At 48.5% G+C, this 23,976-nt stretch overlaps 1 protein-coding gene across 3 annotated transcripts in view; it reads right to left on the bottom strand.

Annotated features, from left to right (window-relative positions):
* CLYBL (citramalyl-CoA lyase) overlaps nucleotides 1-23,976 on the bottom strand; it is a 2,832,351-nt gene that overhangs the window by 832,834 nt on the left and 1,975,541 nt on the right. For all 3 annotated transcript variants that reach the window (XM_069637009.1, XM_069637010.1, XM_069637008.1), the window contains one exon: nucleotides 23,818-23,911. In XM_069637009.1, coding sequence (XP_069493110.1) covers nucleotides 23,818-23,911 — 94 coding nt within the window. The remainder of the gene's footprint in view (nucleotides 1-23,817; nucleotides 23,912-23,976) is intronic.

Genomic DNA, 23,976 nt, shown 5'->3' on the forward strand with positions numbered 1-23,976 from the left:
TGTAAAGACTGGAGGTGAGTGTCTGTACTTCTGCTCTCTACATGGCAGAGGAGAGGCACAGAGAATCCCAGCCAAGATTCTCTATAGGGTAGCGCTGGTCGAAAAATCAAGGCCTAGCTTCTCAGGAGGTGATGCAGGCTGGTTCTTAAGTACAGTATAGTCCCCAAGCCCCCACAAAGGAATGTCCACACACTGTATTAGTTAAAACACAGTCTTTATATAATTAAGTCCAAGGTTATATACAATCACAATAACTCACTTTGTGCTCAGAAAATCTACAATGGCAAATATATACAATTCTAAGTGGTACCACAATTATTATTAGATTCTATTAAAGTGCATCAACTGTACTCTCGTTAAATGTCATACAAATCACTTAATAAAAGGTAACCCACAATGGACATAGGAGGAAAGCAGATGGTTAGAATAATTGGCAGAATACTGGCCCCTACCAACTAGACACAGTTCTGTGTGGACATCCTCCCCCACCTGGGCAACCTATAAAGTAAAGATATATCACAAGCCCAGTCCATATATTGTTCTAGAAGTCTTATTTCCTTCTAAGATAGTTCTACAACCCTAATGTACCTGGAATAACAGAGTTTGTCGTCGAGTCGTCGACGGATCCTTCTTGAGCGGCTCCCTTTAAGGCAGGAGCCACGGATCTTTGAGATACCATGAGGAAAAGGGTTGAACGACGACGGTGAGGTGGCAGCTTCATTCCTAGTGGTGCTCATTGATGAAGGAGTGTTGGCGTCCTCCAAGGAAGAGGCGTGCGGGGTACGGTGCGGTGATGATGGTTCAGGACCGCAAAGAGATTGTGAAGAACTGTGGCCCAGCAAGGGCGTTGAGTCGTCCGGTGTCTCTACGGTCGTCAGGTAGCAGGAAACCCACCGGCGGATGCTCCTCGCGCGTCAGTGGCCTCAACTTTCTCCAGCGGGACAAATCGGTCGACGGTGCAGGCGAGAGCGTCCTTGGATCAAATGTTACTTAGGCAAAGGGAGCACGGCGGCTGCGGTCTGCGATGGTGGTTGTAGACGGTGATGGACAACCATGTCCGGGCGCTTCTCCTTGTGATTCCGCGCCGGTCCCCGTCTCTGGTCGGCAGCCTTTCGTAGGTCTGTCTACCAGGGAGCGCTGGCAAAGATTAGCAGTGCACAATGGTCCCTCGTAGCTCAGGAAGAGGGCGCCTAACCAGGTCCTCTCTGGGTCAGTCCTTGGAGACACAGCAGCTTTCAGATAGACAAAGTAGAGCAGCAGCAAGACTTCTCTTCCAGCAGGGCTTCAAGGTTAAGCTTCAGTTTCACTCCAGTTACTCTTCAGATACTGAACACGAATTCTAGCAGTGAGAGGCCCCCAGATATACTAGTTGATCTCCCATTCATTCTGCTGGGTCACACTTAGGCAACCAATCGGTCAGAAGGGCATTCATGCAGGCAGGCAGCCAATCACGTGCATAGTGCATTCAGGCCATTCACTTCTCTCCAGACATTCACAACAAATTATGTGTATTGGGACAAGTACCCAGCCATTCAACACTCCACACAGCATTCATATCAGTTTCAGGCAGGGCTGTCTCAGTCATTGTGTCACACACCAGAAACCAGACATCCACAACAAGAAGTGCATATTGGTCACACACTCCATTCACCCAGGTCCCACCCACAGGGTGTACCCACAACATACAGTCACTGGGATGGCTCCAGCCAGTCTGGCCTGGACTTCACAACAGCACCATATATGGAACTTCCACCCAATAGCCAGTCAGGGTGAAGGGACAGAGTCAGGGATTCCCATGACTTTGGGAAAACAAGATAACAGGCAATAGAAAGCAAGAGGCCACATCGGCCATCTTGTTTCCTATCAGGAATCAACTGATTCCAATGCCAGGGCCGGGGTATCCCAAAATTGAGGATACTCAGAGTACCTGTCAACTTCAGCATGGAGCTGCCACCAGCCCATACCCTGCTCTGTGGGCCACACACAGGTGCCCAAAAACATATACTAGGGGCACAGGGTTGTACCCCTATCCATGGGTGCCATAAAGGTATCCCATGGGTCTGTACACCAGACCAAAGGAGAGAGCTGCACCGCCAGGAGTACCGCATGAACTCCTGCGCGCAAAACACGACAGAACACATGATAAAAAGCAGTAAAAGACAAGGATACGGAGGCCCTGTCCCTCCGATGCATTTCCAGCATCACAGTGCCCCCCCCCCCAGACTGAGGTTAGGGTGCCTAATCTCCCACAAGATAGACACCCTCATCCAGACGGTCAACATACCTTCTGGAAAGGCCATCTGCATTATCGTGACTCTTCTCTGGTCTATGCTCTATGGTGAAGTCTAGCCCTTGCAGGATAATGGACCACCTGAGCAGTTTCGAGTTCTCACCCTTCATCTGCATAAGCCACTTCAGGGGCTTATGATCTGTTTGGACCTTGAAGGTAGACCCCGTAAGGTAGGGCCTAAAACGCCAAGGCTCCAAACTATGCTGAAACATTCCTTTTCAACAGCAACCCACCTAAGTTCTCTACACTTGAGTTTTCTACTGATGAATATGATTGGATATTCCCCCCCCTTTGTCATCTAACTGGGACAAGACAGCTCCAATTCCGGTATCGCAGGCGTCAGTTTGAACGATAAAGGGCTTGCTGTAATCAGGTGCACACAACACAGGTGCCCTACACAGACTTTCTTTCAAGCCATCTAAGGCCCTCTGACAGTCTTCAGTCCAATTAACCTTCCCAGGCTTTTTGGGTGAGGTCAGAGCTGTCAGAGGTGCAGCTATGGTTCCACAGTCCGCCATGAAATTGTGATAATACCCAGTGAGGCCCAAAAAGGCTCTCACCTGGGTTTGAGTAGTGGCAGTCTCCCAGTCATGTACATCCTGTACTTTACTGGGGAGAGGTTGGATTTGACCCCCTCCTACCTCACAACCAAGATACGTGACTTTCCCCTGAGCTATCTGGCACTTGGTGGCCTCGATAGTGAGGTTAGCCCTTTTCAAGGCCTGCAACACCTTATCCAGATGTGTCAAATGCTCTTCCCAGGTGGAACTGTAGACAGCAATGTTGTCTAAGTAGGCCACACAAAAGGCCTCCAGTCCACTTAGCGCATGATTGACCAATCTCTGTAAGGTGGCAGGGGCATTCTTCAGCCCAAAACGCATGACCCTAAATGGGTAGAGTCCCTCAGGTGTTGAGAACGACATATTTTCCTTGGCATGGTCCGTTACAGCTATTTGCCAATAGCCTGAGGTAAGGTCAAAGGTACTCACAAATTTGGCAGCACCTATGGATTCCATGAGCTCATCAGCCCTGGGCAATGGGTGTGCGTCAGTTTTGGTGACGGCATTGACTCCTCGGTAGTCCACACAGAGCCTTCAATCTTGGTGCCTGCCTGGGAACTTGCCTCGGGGACAAGGACCACTGGACTGGACCATGGACTGGTTGAAAGTTAAATAACACCCAGATCCAACATCTTGGCGACCTCATCCTGGATGTGGTTCTTAACTGTATCTGACATACGGTTTCACGTGCTTTTGACAGGCACACTGTCACCAGTGTCAATTTCGTCGCTACATCATGGTGTAAGGCCTGGTGTCAGTGAAAACAGAGAGGCATACTGCCGGAGCAAAGCCCTGCAGGCCCTCTGCTGCCCTGTCGTCAGATCTGGAGAGAGATGCACTCCCTCCACTGAACCATCCTGAGGGTTGCTATGCAGCAAATAAGGAAGGGGCTCACTCTCATCCTCTTCTTGCTCTGAAGCTAGCAAGAGACATGAGACTTCTGCTTGCTTGTGGAAAGGCTTGAGCCTGTTAACATGGAATACCTGAGGGGCTACCCCCGGGACTCCATGTCAACCAGATAATTGACTTTTCCCATCTTGGAGATGATCCTGAAGGGTCCAGTCCACTTATCTGCCAATGCTCTAGGCTTGGTAGGCTCCATCACAAGGAGTTCCTGCCCCGGAGTCCAATCCACTTGCGAGGCTTTAAGGTCATGTACTTGTTCAATTCTTGGCTGGCCTTGAGATTTGCTGTTGCCTGACCATCATCTGTATCATCCTCCGTCTGAGGCCTAACACATAGTCCCCCACTTGCTTGGCGGGACCCGGAGGGTTGGCCTCCAAGCCTTCTCTGATCAAGGCAATGGGCCCCCTCACGGGATGTCCAAAGAGTAACTCAAAGGGGATGAAACCAACACCCTCTTGAGGTACCTCTCTGTAAGCGAACAACAGGCAAGGCAGGAGGAGATCCCATTTCCTCCTAAGGGGCTCTTCCAAAGCGCCTAGCATGCCCTTGATAGTTTTATTAAATCTCTCAACCAGACCATTGGTCTGGGGATGGTAAGAGGTGGAGAACGTGTAGGTTAGCCCACACTCTTTCCACATGGTTTTCATGTAACTAGACTTGAAGTTGGATCCTCTGTCAAAGACAACCTCCTTAGGGAATCCAACACGGGTGAAAATGCCCAGGAGAGCCCTGGCAACCACCTTGGCAGTAACAGTTTGAAGGGGTATAGCCTCAGGGTACCTGGTGGCATGAACAACCAAGACCAGGATGAACCGATGTCCACCTGAAGTGGGAGTGTCAAGGGGACCAACAATGTTGATTCCCACCCCCTCAAACGGTGTGTCGACCACTGGCAATGGCTGCAGTGGGGCAATGACACTGCCTCCAGTCCTGCCAGACAACTGACAAGTTGGGCAGGTCCTGCAGTGGGACTCCACTTCTACTCCCATCCAAGGCCAGTAGAAGTGGGCAGAGAGCCTCTGCTTAGTGGTACCAAGATGACCAGCTAAGGGCACCTTATGAGCCAACTGCAGCAGGAAGGGCCTGTAAACCTGAGGTACCACCAACCTCTTGAGGTCACCAGGTTCAGGCTTAGTGGGCTCACTAACAAGGAGCTCACCCTCCCAATAGATCCAGAATGTTTTAGGCACTTCTCCTTGTGCCTGGGACAGGGCCTGTTTCCTCAGACACTCGAGAGAGTAGCACTCTCTCAGTCCCTTACAGAAGTGCGCACAGGAGGGTCCCCCCTTCAGCCAACAGGCATAGAAGGTCGGGGTGGTCCTGCGGTTTGAGAACCTCTCCCGAAGGAGAGCCTTCTGCCTCTTCTCCCTCAGGAGTTGAGTTTGTGTTTTCCACTGGACCCAGCCCGTCCAGAGCATGGATCCAAATGGGTGCTGTAGAAACAGTAGGAAGAGAAGGAGCCCTCTTCACAGAGGTGGCCTTCTTGTTCTTCCGTCTTCTTGCCTTAGGACTCGCATTTGGCTCGGTACCTGACTCACAGCTAGACCCTGTCACCTGTGGCCTAGTGACTGCAGCAGCAGCCATGGGGAGACCATCTGAGATCAACCCCAACTCCACTAGATCATTACCTAACAGAATGTTAGCAGGGACATTGCCCTGCACTGGGACAGGAAGCTTTGCTGTTTTGTCTCCAATCCTGAGTGTGACTAAGGCTACAGGCGATAATTTGGGAGGCCCACCAGCTAACCTGGTGGTTCTCAGAGGAGCACCTACATAGTCCTCTGGCTCGAGCGGGGTCCTGTCCACCACTGCCATGCTTGTCCCAATGTCTCTCAAACCAGTAGAAGGCTGGCCATTCAAGAGGACAATTCTCAAAAACCTACGGGTGTTCGGTGGGATAGTCGCCAGTACTTCTATGTACTGGTCCCAGGCCCCAGGGGACACTAAGGAAATCTCTACAGGAGCACCAAATGTGATCCCTGTAGAGGAGGGGAGGATAGTGGCCTCCACCTCAGACATGGGGTAAGGGTAGCTCAGGCTGACAGCCTGTACTCCAAGTGCCTTACCTTTACACTTGGAGTCACCCTTCTTGTGATCCAAAGCCCCACATTCCCAACAGGTGCCAGGAATGTGGGGTACGGTACTGGAACCACTGGGAGCCTACTTTGCAACAGGTGGACCACAGCTCTTATTCCCACCCGCAGATGACTTATCCCCACTAGATTTTTGGGTTTTAGGAGAGGAAGGTTTTGGTTTACCCGACTGTGATTGCTTCTGGGAATCCTCTGCTTTCTGAGAGGTCCCCTTTTCTTTGTCCTTGTCCTTCCCACTGGAGTCCTTAGGGGACACCCGGTGGGAGACCCACTTGTCAGCTAACCTAGCCAGCTTAAAGGGATCCAAAAGGTTCTGGTCAGCAACATACTGACGCAGCTCCGGTGAACAGGCTTCATAAAAATGCTCAAAAAACAACAGGTAGGACAATTCAACAAACGTTTTCACTTTGTAACCATCAATCCACCCCATCATGTTCATGTGTGCAGCACTCACCCAGTCAACCAAAGAAACATTCTCTCTCTTCTTAAAATCCCGGATCCTTTTAAGGTATTGGGTAGGTGTCTTGCCAAACTTGGCAATTAAAGCAGACTTTATGCACTCATACTAACCCCTTTCTTCCACACTCAGTTTCAGAATACAGTCATATCCAGTCTGAGGCACTCTGCTTAGCAAACACTTAGCCCAATCTCTTTTATCTACATCATGAATTGCACAAGCCATTTCAAACGCTTCAATCCACTGGAGGATATCAGAACCCTCCACAAACACACCAACCAAATCTTTCCTAAACTTGGTGGCTGGGGACCTGACTCTCTTAACGGGTTTAGCTGAGGTCTCCACTCTAGCTTTCTCTAGCTGGATTCTCTGACATTCAGTGTCCTTGTCTTTGAGTTCAAGATCCCTATTCTTGAGTTCTACTTGTTGTGCCAGCTCCTCTTTCTTAAGTTCAGCTTCTATTTCCAATTTGCGGTATTCAAAGGCCAATAACTAAATTTTCACGGAATTGCTGGGGTTTGGAAGACAGGCAGCAGGAATGGTGGCATCCCCAGAGATAGATTTAGCAACAACTCCAAGGGCAGAGTCCTCATTGGTTGCATCCCCCCTTCAAGAATGTCACCATCAGTCTGGTAGTCCACCAGGGAAGCTATCAGCTCAGCCCTAGACTTATCCACAAAGTCTAACTCCCTGGCTCCACAAGCACTCGGGAGAGCCTCTAAGCTCATCCTAGTCAATTTACCATTTGCAATAGACTCCATTGCTTGTAATGCAGTTATCATGTACACAACTAAACCTCAATTCAACAAAGTGCAGATATTTTGGAAGTGGCACGGTTATACACTGATTCTTAAAACCATAAGCATCCCACCACTGCCACCAGTGTAAAGACTGGAGGGGGGTGTCTGTACTTCTGCTCTCTATATGGCAGAGGAGAGGCACAGAGGACCCCAGCCAAGATTCTCTATAGGGTAGAGCTGGTCGAGCAATCAAGGCCTAGCTTCTCAGGAGGTGATGCAGGCTGGTTCTTAAGTACAGTTTAGTCCCCAAGCCCCCACAAAGGAATGTCCACACACTGTATTAATTAAAACACAGTCTTTATATAATTAAGTCCAAGGTTATATACAATCACAATAACTCACTTTGGTCTCAGAAAATCTACAATGGCAAACATATACAATTCTAAGTGGTACCACAATTATTATTAGATTCCATTAGAGCGCATCAACTGTACTCTGGTTAAATGTCAAACAAATCACTTAATAAAAGGTAACTCACAATAGACATAGGAGGAAAGCAGTTGGTTAGAACAATTGGCAGAATACTGGCCCCTACCAACTAGACACAGTTCTGTGTGTAGATCCCCTCACCTGGGCAACCTGTAAAGTAAAGATATATCACAAGCCAAGTCCATATATTGTTCTAGAAGTCTTATTTCCTTCTAAGATAGTTCTACAACCCCAGTGTACCTGAAATAGCAGATTTCGTCGTCGGGTGGTCAATGGATCCTTCTTGAGTGGCTCCCTTTAAGGCAGGAGCCACGGATCGTCAAGATCTCACGAGGAAAAAGGGTTGAACGACGACAGTGAGGTGGCAGCTTTGTTCCTAGCGGTGCTCGCCAACGACAGAGCGTTGGCGTCCTGCAAGGAAGAGGCGTGTCGGGCACCACGGTGACGATATTTCAGGACCGCAAAGAGATTGTGAAGAACTGTGGCCCAGCAAGGGCGTTGAGTCGTCCAGTGTCTCTACGGTCGTCAGGTGGCGGGAAACCCACCGGCGGATGCTCTTCGACGCTTCGGCGGCCCTGACTTTCTCCAGCGGGACAAAGCGGTCAACGGTGCAGACGAGAGCATCCTTGGATCAAATGTTACTTAGGCAAAGGGAGCACGGTGCGCCGGTCGGCGATGGTGGTCGTCGACGGTGATGGACAACCGTGTCCGGGCGCTTCTCCTTGTGATTCCGCGCCGGTCCCCATCTCCGGTCAGCAGCCTTTCGTAGGTCTGTCTACAAGGAGCGCTGGCAAAGATTAGCAGTGCACAATGGTCCCTCGTAGCTCTGGAAGAGGGCGCCTAACCAGGTCCTCTCTGGGTCAGTCCTTGGAGACACAGCAGCTTTCAGATCGACGAAGTAGAGCAGCAGCAAGACTTCTCTTCCAACAGGGCTTCAAGGTTAAGCTTCAGTTTCACTCCAGTTACTCTTCATCTTCTGAACACGAATTCTAGGAGTGAGAGGCCCCCAGATATACTAGTTGATCTCCCATTCATTCTGCTAGGTCACACTCTTGCAACTAATCGGTCAGAAGGGCATTCATGCAGGCAGGCATCCAATCACATGCATAGTGCATTCAGGCCATTCACCTCTCTCCAGACACTCACAACAAGTTATGTGTATTGGGACAAGTACCCAGCCATTCAACACTCCATTCATACCAGTTTCTGACAAGGCTGTCTCAGTCATTGTGTCAAACACCAGAAACCAGACATCCACAACAAGAAGTGCATATTGGTCACACACTCCATTCACCCAGGTCCCACCCACAGGGTGTGCCCACAACATACAGTCACTGGGAAGGCTCCAGCCAGACTGGCCTGGACTTCACAACAACACCATATATGGAACTTCCACCCAACAGCCAATCAGGGGGGATGGACAGAGTCAGGGTTTCCCAGGACTTTGGGAAAACAAGGTAACAGGCAATAGAAAGCAAGAGGCCACAGGGGCCATCTTGTTTCCTATCAGGAATCAACTGATTCTAATGCCAGGGCCTGGGTCTCCCAAAATAGAGGTTACTCAGAGCACCTGTCAACTTCAGCATGGAGCTGCCACCAGCCAATACGCTGCTCTGTGGGCCACACACAAGTGCCCAAAAACATACACTAGGGGCACAGGGTTGTACCCCTAGCCCTGGGTGCCATAAGGGTATCCCATGGGTCTGTACACCAAACCAAAGGAGAGAGCTGCACCGTCAGGAGTCCCACATGAACTCCTGCGCGGAAAATACGACAGAACACATGATAAAAAGCAGTAAAGGACAAGGATACGGAGGCCCTGTCCCTCCGATGCATTTCCAGAATCACAGTAACCCAGGAACTCTTGTGCACGGCCGCAAGGTAACCCGGAGAGCCGAGGGAGAGAGTTAACCGATTCCCAGAAAGCCAACGGTTTTACTGAAAGACACCGGGTCCGCAGCAACAGAAAATTCAGGAGGGTGACCCCAGCGTCCCCGCCAGCTTCCAGTGGTTAACCATGCCCTTCACATAGCTGGCGCCTAGGTGCTGCTCTGGATCTGAATGCTGTCGGAGCTTGAACCTGGGGGTCCCGGAACTAGAGCTGAGACCCTGGGATTTGTTTGGTTACAGGGGTTTTGGGGGGCAGAGGGGGTAAAGGCGGTTAGCTGTTTTGATGCGTGGGTGTTGGAGGGTTTGTGGGTGACAGTTCGTAGTTTCTGTTTTGAGCAAATTGGGGGCGGGATGGGGCTCAGAGGAGGTATTGACTTTTCTTCTAGCCTGGAGGGGGTAGAAAGTTGTGGCCTGGCCCAGCGGCAACTCCTATGTCGCAGGCTGTCCAGGCACTTAGGGAGGGGGCGAGTTGGGAGATTTATTTCTTGCAGTATTGTTTTTCTTTTTTCACAAACTACCAGGCCGTAAGTCACCCTACATGGGGACACGCTTCTCTGTGCCTAGTCTGGGCCTACTGTGCCAGGATGGGGGCAGATGTAACATATGCGTCCCAGGAGGGACCATGAGACTAGTGCACCCCCCAGATGGATGACACTAATTAAGCTCTGCCGTTGGGTTCACTAAATGTACGCAGTCTGAATTTTCCCCACAAAAGATCTCTACTAGTGAGGGAATTCAACAGGTTGAAATTGCATTTCCCATTTCTGCAGGAGACCGACTGGGTGAGGGGTGTGAACCTTCCCTGAGAGCCGATACATAAAGGAAGTGTTCCATGCCTCGAGCTCAGTTAAAAATAGAGGAGTTGCACTTGTGGTGTCGTCCAGGGCACACTTTACACTGAAGGCACAATGCAAAGACCCAGAGGGCCGCTACTTGATGGTCAAGGGGAAGATAAGGGGAAACCTGGTGACAGTGATCGCTATCTATTGTCCGAATGAGGCCCAGGACCTCTATTGGGAGGGGAGTAAAGCTACAATTATGTAATTTTGTTAGGATTAAGGGCTGGAGCAAGAAAGGTGTGTGTAAAAACACGTAGAAAATGGAAAGCTGGAGTAAAAACTACAACTCCCAGCAGCACTTGGGAAGGTGTAGTCCTAGCCGTGCGCCCGTTGGAACAGCTGGGAACAATTAGCAAAGCGCCCGTTGGAACAGCTGTGAACAATTAGCAAAAGCAATAAATGGGAAAGCGGCATATGGCAGGTGAGGCTTATTTTGGTTCGACAGAAGGCGAAGTAGAAGACGGGCGTGTCAGGACTTCAAAGATGGAGCGGCTTCAGAACGTTTTATGAGGGAGTTCGAATGAAGATGCAGTGACCGCGAGTGGACAGCGAACGCAGTGATTGTTGCGTCCGGGACGGCTCTCAAGCCTCCCGGACATGAGATATGTACTGGGCAACTGTGTGAATATATTGGGCGGCGGCGGGTGGAGTTTCCCTTGCTGTCAGTTACGGGCAGATTACTGTGGTGTTCGGGACGACTTGCGGGTCTCCCGGACTTCAGATAAGTGTTCCCAGAGTTCGTTAGGAACTCGCATCTTCTTTTTTCAATTACAGATAATGGTGGCTTATTGCACAGCATTTCACGTGTTCAGGTCTAAGTGCGGATTGGACTTTATACCCGTGTAGAACACGGAAGGACTCTGCTGGAGGTGTAGGGAATTCTCTGCATTCCAAAATGTTATCAAGTCCACATTGCATGTCATGTTGTATGTTCATTTCTTATACGTGCCTGATGGGCATGTGTGCTTGTCTATTATTGTGATCAATGTAGTTCAACCAGTTACATGTTGATATGAGACTAATACTGTCAGTCTGGCATCCTAGAAGCAGATATACAGAATAAGGTGTATGTAGTCTTATGTTGCTAGTATCTGGTGGTTTTGACACGTACTAAGGTTGTCAAGCCTTAGGGAGAGATATGCATTGCTTGATATGAATGCTATAAGTACAGAGTGTTATGCTTAGTGTGATATGAATACTTTAAGTACAGAGTGTTACAGGTAGAGACAGGTAGGGTGTCTTCCCTGGTGTTTCCCCTCGTCCTATCCACCTTAGGTGTTCCCTCAACCTCTTTCCGGTGTTCCTAAACTCCCCTCCCCATCCACAACCTCTCCCTAACTCCTCTTCCCCCTACTGGCTGCCACGTGGTGTCCTGTTTATACTATCAGGCGCATGTGCCAACCACAGGTGGAGGGTCGCCTTATATTTGGCTTCTGTGGTTCGGAAAAGGGTGTCGAATACCCTTCCCTTTGCATTGACAAATTTGCAGAGGGGGGGCCTTGATTGTAGGTGGGGATTTTAATATAGACCTTCATCCCGAAAGTGATAGGAAGACTGAGGGTACCTAATCAGACACAGAGGCGCAACGGCGTATAGCCGCTCACTTCCAACCAGTCAACGAGGAATTGGGGCTCTCAGGACATGATTTGCTGTTGCGAGATAAAGAACGGTCCCTGTCCCTTCTCTCTGCCATAAAGGAATATTTTGCAATCAATAATAACGGGGAGGTAGGTGTGGTGGGAGTTTGGGAGGTGTTTAAAGCCACGGTACAGGGGTTCTCATTGGTATGGGAGCAAGGAGAAAAAGAGAAAGGGAGAAAGAAAAAAAAACTCCTTAGAGAGAAAATCAAAGCTATCCAGCCGGGGGGCAAACTGAAATCTCAAATGTTCCCGGGTAGGTGGGCAGAACTCCAGCAATATAAAGCGAAACTGGAGGCGCTCCTGGTGGGCTAAACGTAAAGGAAACTGGCCTTCCTAAAACAAAGGTATATGGAAAAGGGGGAAAAGGATGACAAGATCTTGGCTTGGAGGTTAAGGGAGCTTTAGAACAACAAACTCCTAGACGATTCCCTTATAGCAGAGGACATCCGACAGTACTATGTGGGCTGCATAAGTCAGAATACAAGGGGGATGGGGCCGATGCTGACCGATTCCTTGATTCCCTCCCAATTCCACACCTCCCATCTGAGAAAGCTGACCCCTTTGAACTGTCTATCTCTGCCCAGGAGATGATAGATAACATCAGTTCAATGAAAGGGGGCACCACACCGGAAGACAACGGGTTCACGGTATCCTTCTATAAATCCTTTCGGTCCATCCGGGCCCCGTTCATGGCCAAGTTATTCAACGTAGTCCTGTCGGCCCTTATTGTAGTAAAACCAAAGAGGTAAAAGACCCGACACAGTGCCAGTCCTACAGACCCATCTCCCTCTTTAACATGGATGTGAAAATTTCAGCGAAGCTTCTGGCTAACAGGTTGGCTCAACACCTCCCCTTCCTGGTCCACAGGGACCAGGTAGGGTTTATCCCAGGCAGGCATGGGGCTGACAATATAAGAAGGACCCTAGACCTAATGCATGAATCCTCGAGCAAGGAACTGGAGGCGTATCTCATATCCTTAGACTCAGAGAAACTTTCGACCGGGTTGAGTGTCCCTATATGGGCAAGGTTCTGCAAAGGATGGACCTAGGTGACAAATTTCAAGGGTGGATCGCAACTCTTTAAAATGGCCCTTCTGCAAGAGTAGCAGTGAATGGCTCTATTTCTTCCCCCCTTCACCTTTCTAGAGGGACTAGACAGGGCTGACTCATCTCCCCACTTCTGTATGCCCTGGCGATGGAGTCCTTAACCATTGCCATCAGGTTGGACCAGGGGATCACGGGAATGCGCTGTGGGGATCATGACTTCAAACTCTCACTATTTGCGGATGACATTCTCTGCTACGTGACCAATTTACATGACTCACTCCCATGCCTTCTGGGCCAGATACAAATGTTCGGCGTATTCTCTCGGCTGAAAATAAACCTCTCCAAGGCACAGTGTGCAAAGAACCTGTTGCACCAGTCAAGACCTATAGGCTCAGACTCAATAATACTGTTCCACACGTCCCCAACGTTCAGCGGCGCTTTGTAGTTCTAGTGCGGGGGGAGGGAAGGGGCAGGGGTATTTAGTGTGAGAGCACATTGTTGTTTAAAAAGTGTACTACAATGTTTTGTTCTATGAAAAATGTTCAATAAAAACAAAGTGGAAAAAAAGAATACTTAAAGTGATGAAGCAAAGACTTTGTTTACAAAGTCAAACACATTTATGTTGCCTTCCGGGTTAAGTCCGGGACTTCCAGTTTCACTCCATACAAAGCAAGAACTAAATGTATACTTGTAGTTGATGACAGAATATACACAACTTGTGGTGGAGATAATATGGTGGTCAGATATGAACTTCTTTACATAGTAATATAGATGCAATTATTGAGGTGAAAGATGTCAACATCTCCCATAGAACAGTTTTTAATCAGAAAGATCATGGTTATTTTTCAGGCAGCACTGTGGGAATTTGAGTAGTGGCCCACTTTACCATCAAAAGCTTTTTGTCTCAAACATTAAGGGATCATTACATTGATATCTTAAAATATAATGAAATATGCAATGCTGGATTACAAATGCTGATTTAATCTAGCAAAATAATTACTTATATTTTTGGGAATTACCAACATATTTAATATTTTGGTGGCAGTTATCAACACAACAGTATGGTTGAACTTCAGCGAGAAGAACATATGCATACCAAATCCCATGTTAAGGTTAGTGCTGAATATTTTTTGATTTACAATTTTAATAGTAACAAACTGCAATAATGGGGATGGGAATAGTTTCTTACCTGTAACTCCATTTCTCCAGCATTGGTATCTTTCATAGATTCCCATGCTTAGAATATTCCCCGTCGACAGATTGGGAACCCTCGGTAGCTTATAAAGCCGTTTCACATAGGAAAACGTTCGACACTTTTGTGTCCTATCTACGTCGTTTTGGGTCGCGCACGCACGCCCCACTAGGACGTAGCAGTATAAATGCCCCGCCCCCGCGGCTCCCTTCAGATTTCGACCCCTCCAAAGTAGAATGGGGTGAAACCAAGAAATACAAGATGATTGCATTTAGGGGAGGCCGGTGGGCGCATGTGAATCCATGAAAGATACCAATGCTGGAGAAGATCAAGTTACTTTCTTACCTGGTAACGTTCTTTCGACGGGATGTTCCTCCGACGTATTCCTTATCTTTGATATACGTTTCCAGCTTGCTGGCCTCGGAATTTTTTTCTCTGTAGAGGGCGCTGCGCGTCGACGTCCGCCGAGTCGATGTCCCTCGACGGCCACCGTATCGGCGCCGACGTCACCATGCCCATAAATAGACACGCGCTGCGTCCGTTGCTCAGTTCCGTTTTGTAGTATAAGAAAGACATGCCTGAATTGGTTAGTAACCTTGAAGGAGTGAAAGCTGCAACCACAAGGGAAGTTATCACTGCGGGGATGGATGGGAGGGGCGATAAGGAATACGTCGGAGGAACATCCCGTCGAAAGAACGTTACCAGGTAAGAAAGTAACTTGTTCTTCGAAGGGATTGTGTCCTCCGACGTATTCCTTACGTTGATAGACTCCCATAGCAGTGGTATGTAATTGGAGGAGGGAGTGATAGTGTTATATATCCCTTTAGGGATGGACCGAGTATAATACGGCTTTGCCAAATCTGGTCTCTTGAGCAGTGGAGGAATCCAGGTTGTGAAATTTTGCGAATGTATGTGCGGACGACCATGTGGCAGCCGCACATGGACCGGTAACCCTCTCTGGAGAGCCGAAGAAGCTGCAATACCCCTGGTTGAATGAGCCCTGAGGTTTTGGGGTGGCTCTTTCCCTGCTAGTCTATAACATTCCAGGATGGCCAAGGTAATCCACCTGGAGATGGTTTGTTTTGTTATGGGTAGTCCCAACTTGTGACCTGAGTATCCTACAAACAGCTGGTCTGCTTGCCTGATTCTAGCCATTCTGCTGATGTAAAAGCTGAGAGCTCGCCTAGGGTCCAGCCTGTGTAGCCTTTCCTCCTCTTTCCCCGGATGGGGAGGAGGGTAGAATGAAGGCAAGGCAATTTTCTGAGTAATATGGAATTCAGAAACTACCTTTGGGAGAAAATTAGGCTTCACCCGGAGGACAACCTTGTCCTTGTGGAAGATTGTATGTGGGGGTTTACAGGAGAGAGCTTGAAGCTCACTCCCCCTTCTACCGATGTTAGTGCTACAAGTAGGACAGTTTTAAGTGTGAGAAACCTTAATGCGCAAGAGTGAAGTGGCTCGAATGGAGTGCCCATTAAGAAGTTTAAGACTAAGTTTAAGTCCCATAATAGAACCTGGAATGGTTTTGGAGGGTAAACATTAGTCAGACCCTTGAGAAATTGTACCACTAGAGGAATTTTGAAATACGATGGTTCCTCCGCAGTGCGCTTGAAGATAGAAAGCGCTGCAAGATAGCCTTTTACAGTGCCAACTTGAAGGCCTGAGTTTGCCAAGTAGAGTAGAAACGATAGCACCGTTGGTGTACCGCATGAAAAAGGGTCGATACTCTCTTCCCTACACCAGCTGCAAAACTTGTTCCAACGGCAGCGGTATAAAGACTTTGTTGCTGGTCTTCTGGCCGAAAGCAACACCTCCATGACGTTTTCAGGGAGATCCCAATCCTTGTACCGCAACCTTTCAGAAGCCAAACATGAAGGTTGAGGATTCTGATGTCTGGATGGAGAACCTGACCTCCCTTCTGCAATTGAAGATTCTCTTTGAGTGGAAGACTGATTGGAGGACAGATGGACATATCTAGAAGGTCCGGGTACCACGTTCTCCTGGCCCAGTCCGGGGCAATTAGGATCATGGTTTTCCGGAATCTTCTCAACCTCCTGATCATTTGAGGAATAACAGGGACTGGTGGAAACGCGTAAAGGAGTGGAAACTCCCAGTCCACTACGAGCGCGTCTCCCAGAGCTCCTCTCGGGGGAAATTCCCTTGAACAGAACCGATCGCACTTCCTGTTGGTGCTTGTGGCGAACATATCCACCTGAGGGGTTCTCCAAAGGGCGAAGATCACTTGAAGGACTTCCTGAGCTAGCTCCCATTCGTGGGAGACTGTGCTCTGCCTGCTCAGAGCGTCTGCTGTCAAATTCTTCTCTCCGGCTAGATGGACTGCCGATAGAGAGATTCCTTCCCGAATTGCCCAAAACCAGAGCCGCATTGCCTCTCTGCACAGTGGTAGTGAACCTACGCCTCCTCTTTTGTTGAGGTAGTGCATGGCCACCGTGTTGTCCGTCATTATCAGGACATTTCTCCCCTGTACTGATGGCAGGAAAGCTTTCAGCGCTAGTCTGATCGCTCTCAGCTCTAATAGGTTGATATGTAGTCTGGACTCCGATGGAGACCAACGACCGCTGATGGTCAAGTCGTTGGCATGGGCTCCCCAGCCTGTGAGCGAGGCGTCTGTGACTACTGTTATCTCCGGCCATGGTTGCCAAAACAGTTCTCCTTTCAAGATGTTCTCTGAATAGGCCCACCACTGAAGGTCATGGGCTACCTTGTCCGGAATCCAGAGGAGTTCTGACATTCTCCCTGAGAATTGTGACCACTGACTTCTCAGTGCCCACTGAAGAGATCTCATTCTCAGGCGAGCCTCTGGCACAAGGAAGATGCAGGATGCCATGAGGCCTAGCAACCTCAAAAAGTCGAAGGCTGGGAGACGTTGGGCATTTTGAAACTTGGTGACCATCTGTAGAATATCTTGAGCCCTCACCTCTGGTGGCGAGGCTTTTCCCAGGGAAGTGTCCAGGACCGCTCCAATGAACTGGAGTCTCTGAGATGGTATCATCTATGACTTCTTTAAATTGAGGGAGAAGCCCAGTCTGTGAAGGAAGAGGCAGACATAATCTAGCTGGGTCCGGGCCTGTTCCGAAGATACGGCCCTGATCAGCCAATCATCCAGGTAGGGACAGACGTGGATCCCTTCCCTCCTTAGACTCGCCGCCACTACCGACATCAGTTTGGTGAAGACCCTCGAGGCGGAGGTCAGCCCAAATGGCAGAACTCAAAATTGATAATGAGAGTTGCCAATTGCGAACCTCAGGTATTTCCTGTGCTTGAGATGGATTGGCACATGGAAATAAGCATCCTGAAGGTCCAGAGATACCAGACAGTCCTGGAGCTGGAGGGCCTGAAGGATCTGAGAGAGAGTTACCATCTTGAACTTGTCCTTCCTGAGGAACTTGTTCAATTCTCTTAAGTCCAGGATGGGTCTCAGTCCTCTGTCCTTCTTTGGTATGAGAAAGTAGGGGGAGCACCAGCCCTTGTTCCTGTCCGCTACAGGTACCGGTTCTATGGCACCTTTCTCTAGCAGGTCCATAATTTCCTGCAAGAGGAGTGGATCTGGAACTTTTCGGGAGCTGTTCCCCGGTGGATGACTCTGAGGGATGTGTAGAAAGGGTAGGCAGTAACCTTGGGCAACTGTCTCCAACGCCCAAGCATCTGACGTTATAGCCAGCCATTCCGTCAGATGGTGAGTTAACCTGCCCCCTACAGGTGTCTTGTGTGCAAAGGCCTCAGAGTGGTTTGGGGGCAGCTGATGCAGATGCCGAGGGTAAAGAGGCACCTGCTGCTGCTGTGGTCTTAGTACCTTTGACCCGTCCACCTCGGGTGGATCTTCTTTGGCCCCTTTGAGCCGGCTGTCCTCTGCCTTTTCCGAATGCGGAATAATAGCGAAAGGACTTTCCTCTCCCAGAGGTTCCTGAGGGGCGAAAAGGAGTTTGGCGGATAGCAGCTCCTAAGGATTTTGCTGCTGCTTTAGAAGTCTAACTTTTCCAGACTGTCATCAGCCTTTTTTCCGAATAACGAAGAGCAGTCAAAGGGCATATTCAAAAGTCTGGCCTGTACATCTGGAGCAAAGCCAGACTTTCGTAACCACGCATGCCTGCGGATTGTTGTACTAGCCGCCATGGCCCTGCTGATACTGTCAGCGGAATTGATGCCAGTTTGAAGAGACTCGCACATGGCATCTTTGCCATCTTGAATGATGTTAAGGAAGGCTTCCTTCTCCTCTCCATCGGGTATGCAGTCAGCAGCTGATGAAGCACACTCCCATAATGTGTGACTGAACCTGGCGAGCGTTCAGGTGACGTTGATAGACTTCAACGCCATACTACAGGCCGAGAAGACTTTCTTTGCCATAGAGTCGTACCTCTTGTCATCCCTGTCCTGTGGGACAGTAGGGTAAGCAGTGCTACTGCTGGATGAAGTTGCCGCTTGAACCACCAGGCTCTCTGGGGTCGGGTGTTTTGACAGGTATTCAGGGTCAGCAGCCGCTACCCTATACTTTGTCGACAGTCTTTTATTGACTGCTGGGATGACTTGGGGAGTCTGCCAATTGGAAGCAATTTTTCTTTGTAGGGCTGCATGGATTCATAAATTGAAGAAAGAGCAGGGTATTCTCTCTGAAATGGAGTAAAGACCATCTCTAGGGCTGAAGGAGCCAAACTCGTCGCTATCGGACGAGAAAATGTCGACATCGTCGACGCCGATGTAACCGGCCTCGAAGGTGCCGAAAATGGCGTCGAGAAAACTGGAAGGGGCCTCGAAGATTTTGAGAAGATCGGGATCCTACTCGAGGGCATCGACGACGGTCTCGGCGTCGTGCTGGAGGCCCTTGAAAACACTGTTGGCTGTGGAGCCTTGGTCCTCTCTTTCATCAGCGTCGACGATGGCGTCGAGTCGATCGACCGATGCGTCGAGGAACCCTTCGACAGTGGCATCGATGGCGCTGACCCGTGCGTCGAGGGAATCTTCGACGACGGCGTCGAAGGAACCCTCGACGACGGTGTGGAAGATGGTGCCTTCTTACCCGATGGCTCATGGCGCTCTCGGGTGGAATGTTTCGCCGGGTGCTGCGACTCGCGGCGTTTTGATTTTTTGGGTTTTTCACCCGGGGTATCACCCCCAGCTGTCTTCGAGGGGGTCGAGGCCGCGTTCTCGAAGACGCTTAACATTTTCTTTCTGAATTCCTCCCACTCGGTTTGAGAACTGTGTTTGGTGGGACAGGAAACTCTTTCTGGGGACACCGAAGACGACAAGGAATGGGACCTTCGACATCTCCTTTTCGAGTGTCTAGATCTCGACGAATGGTGGGAGCTGCTTCGAGATCTAGAATGGGAGTGTTTTCAACGGCGAGGAGACGAATGCCTCCACTCGGCCGACGAAACCTTCGAGGAGGTTTTGGCTGACTTACCTCTCTCGAGCGTCCCCTTTCACTCCTTCCGGGCTTTCGCCGTCATGGACATACAGTCCTCACACTCTGAACAATGGTGCTCGGACCCCAAGCACCATAAACAGACCCTGTGTGGATCAGTTATTGACATTTTTTTACCGAAAGTCTCGACATTTCTTGAAGCCGGATCGTGGCGTCATTGGTTCTGATGAAGAAGCCATCGAGAACAATAAGGAATATTCGTCGAATTAGATATAGATTAACTGACTGAACTGAGCAACGACGTTCCGAGGCCCCACGAAGTGCGGAAAAACGGAACTGAGCAACGGACGCAGCGCGTGTCTATTTATGGGCTTGGTGACGTCAGCGCCAATACGGTGGCCGTCGAGGGACATCGACTCGGCGGACGTCGACACGCAGCGCCCTCTACAGAGAAAACATTTCCAAAGCCAGCAAGCTGGAAACGTATATCAAAGATAAGGAATACGTCGGAGGACACAATCCCTTCGAAATGGAGTTACAGGTAGTTACAGGTAAGAAACTATTCCCTTCTCCAGCATTGGATCTTTTATGGATTCACATGCTTAGAATAGAATGCACAGCAGTGATCCTGAAAAAGGGGGAGGTGTGAATGCAATCCAGCACCCACCCAATCCTGCATATAGCGAATCACGTTCACATAAGATTTGATTTTAAAGCGTGCCACAGTAATTGCACAGAGCAATATCCATATAAAGCTATAATAGTATACTTAAACACACACATTTATATCGATACATATATTTATACATACATGTGTCCAAATCAGCATAGACCCTTCTTCAAAAAGGGCTTACCTTACTGAAACAGATGTCGCCAGACTGCTCTTCCCATTTGTATTTCGTCTGCATGCTGTCATTCGAGGCAGTAGTGGCGGGTGAATGTGTGAGGCACTTGCCATGCTGCCGCCTGGCAAATGTCTGTCAGTGGTACCCCCGCCCACAACGCCGTCGACGACGAAGTCGCCCTGGTTGAGTGAGCTCTCGGACGTCCTTGTAGTGGTTTTCCCGCTTTTGAATGACAGAAGGCAATCGTCGACGAGACCCATCGGGCCAGTCCCTGTTTTGAAATTTCCTTCCCTTTTGCCAAAGGGCCATATGCAACGAAGAGTTGCTGTGTAGATCGAATTTGTTGAGTTCGATGAAGGTAACATTTTAGAGCTCTCTTGATGTCCAAGGTATGTAGCACCTTTTCCGCAGCCGATGAAGGGGTCGCGAAGAAGGTGGGCAGGACAATGGATGAGTGCTTATGATAAGTTGTAGGAACTTTCGGGATGAAACGAGGACTTGACAGAATCGCTTTGTCGTTGAAAAATCTGAGGTACGTAGGGTCTATGACCAACGCTTGCAACTCCGAGATCCGTCTAGCTGATGTTATAGCTATTAGAAAAGCCACTTTCCATGACAAAAACTATTTTTTTTTTCATTAACCCTGCTAGCACAATATTCAGGCTCCACGTCGGTGGAAAACGGAGGGAATGTCCGGAACAAACCTCTCATGAAGGGTAAACATTTCAAGTCACAAGCTACTAAATAAAATGTCACTCGACATCTCAGTTATCCACATACACACAGCACAACTTCCTTATCTTACTCACCAAGAGTCAATTATCAAAAGCCAATGGAAAATGGTGAGTGCACATTTAGAGGCCCTATATCACCTGGCTTTATGTTCTTTACATAAAGCATGTGGCTATAGGGTTAAAGCTCTTTGTTTCACTACACAAAACACAAATTCGCAACCAAACAAACTAGCAAAATCCAAAGAGGCAGAATGTTTCCGTTGTTTCTTCTTGTTCTGTGGAGAGAGAACATGGATCAGCAGTTCAGACTGCACTGAACATTTTGTGGAGTTGCTGGACTCGTCTGCATATGATTGGCCTCACCCCATTCATAAACGCACAGCTGGGAACATAAATAGTAACGGAATGCTATATAAGTGATAGCTCTAATAGCATACAAGGCAAAGTTGCAAGCGTCCCCATTACATATTTTAGATTTAATATTTTTCACTGAAAACAAGGCTGACATTTGGTATTCAGATAAAAGATTAAGGCCCTCATTACGAGTTCGGGCGGCATGGCTGCCGCCGAAATTGCATCCATGTCCGGGTCCTCGGAATGAGGATTTACCGGGCCATTCCGAGTTCGGATGGCCCGGTAATTCCTCCCTCAAGGACCCGGGCACGGTCCTTCCCCATTCCCATTTTAGCCCCCATAGTGCTGAATGGGAATGGGAGAGGAAGCAAACAACGGGCCATAACGAGAAGGCCCGTTGTTTGCTCCCTCTTCCCCTCGCGGGACCCGGTAAGCACGCCTGGTTTTCCCAGGCATGCTTAACGTGTCCCACGAGGGGACCTCGTAATGTAGCGGAACGGGTTGAACGGCGCCGTCACCTTTTACGGCGCCGTTTAACCCGTTCCGCCAGGGTCATAATGAGGCCCTAAATCAAATGACACAATATTCAATGATGACAATTCATGTAGTGCTCTGAAAGCATAGTACTGCTGGACTCATTCAAATTATTTTTCAGAATGGCTAAGAATGGGAACTGCCGAGTATTCTAAAGTCAAAGAAGCTTAAGAATTCGTAATGTTAATAAATGCTGTAAAGTTATAATTCTCAATAATGAAACAAACGATGAAAGAGCAAAGATATTTTAGTTACATTTTACCACAAATTACTACGCAATCTTTGAGTCCAGGTACAATTGTTATTTATTCATTCATTACAGATGTTTCTAGAGCATGGTTCTTCTCCAGGGACAGCATAGGACTATACTGTAGCAAGCTGAGTAAAAACCATGTAATGGGTGAGATGAAGCAGAGGAAAGGGTGAATAAGAGACCAAAAGTGGAAGCAGTAATCAGTGACAGCAAAAACATGGCAACATATTTAAAGGGTAGTAGAAGGAGCAAAGTATCTGGTCATATGTGTAAGTAAAACAGGAACCTAAAGTCATCCACAACTATCACTTGATGAAATTCATCCACATAGGACAGACTTCAGATCTGACCACCTCAGCATAAAATAAGCAAGTGAGGTTTAAGGCATAGTTTGGTATGTATAGGTGGACACTACAGAAACATCCTAATAAGATCAAGAGCATCTCTCGCCCGGGCATCCGAAGTGAAGGGCAGGCAAAGAAAAGGGCAATTCCTGTTTGGACAAGGAGGACCCAGGGCCTGAACCCTTGCTCAGACAGCAGGCAAGCATGCACCAATATGTGTTTATTCCCTCTGTCCCAACAGGCCACCCCCTCTGGTGCCCCTGTGATGTTGCATTGTGCCCCCCACCCTTCTCGCACACAGATGTTGGCTGTTTTGCTTGATTTTTCTACCCTGCTCCCCCTCCTACCCCTCCAGCCTACTTCTGCAGGAGTCTGTCCTGATACATTCTGATTTGACCATCACCGTCTTGTGGCCAATGCAAGATTTGACTTTTATGGACTTCAGTGTTTCACAGTGCGTCACCCCTTTCTCAACTCTCATGCTGGACTTCCTTTGCATCTTGTACTCATGGTGGCCCTGAATCATGATGTTCCCATCTTCATCTTGTATCCTGGCATGCAACATTATGTGTTACTGCTGACTTCTGCAATTATACTCGCTCTCCCCTCTTGCTTCTCCACTCTTTTGGACTGCTTACTCTCCTGTTCTCTCCTCCTCCCCTTACTTTCTTCTATGCACTCACTCTATCAGAATTGTCCCTGGACCTAGTATGATAGCAACCTCGTCTGTCTCCTCCCCTCTCCCCTTACTTGTTTACCCCTACCCCAACCCATCCAGCACTATCTGAAATGTCGTCAGGCCGAGTACAATAGTTAATTTCACATCCTTACTGTTCATGGCCTGTAAGAATGTCATTGTATTTTCTCTTGTTCCTTCCCTTGTCTTGAAGCGCTTTGAAACACATTGTGTATAGGCACTATATAAATAAACTATCATAAACTATCATAAACATGGCGGGTGATGATTTGTGCACCATAAGCATTTCCATGAATGCTTACATAACCAAAAATCTGGCTTGCAGCTCATTCCAGTAATGAAAGGTTATCCAATTTGGTGAAACTTAAGAAGTACAAATCTTAAAGAAATAATATGTTCTTTGAGGTTTATGTATTCTTATAACTGCTAGATATATTTATGCATTTACCTATATAATTGTGAAATGTGTTTTGGGTTATTATGAGTAACTAAAGTTTCAGGAAAAGCAATACATAATATAAACATTAAAAATACCTATGCTGGCACGGAAATCTTCTGCTCCAAAGACCACAGCATCCAGATGAAGACCCACACGTGGGCCTATCTTTATGGCTTCTTCACACACTTCCTTTAAAAAACAAAACAAAACACAATGTTTCAGGACCAGGTCAAAAATATTATGTATAGGTGCCC

Source organism: Ambystoma mexicanum, chromosome 7p, assembly GCF_040938575.1.
Source record: "Ambystoma mexicanum isolate Mex_15411 chromosome 7p, UKY_AmexF1_1, whole genome shotgun sequence".
NCBI lineage: Eukaryota > Metazoa > Chordata > Amphibia > Caudata > Ambystomatidae > Ambystoma > Ambystoma mexicanum.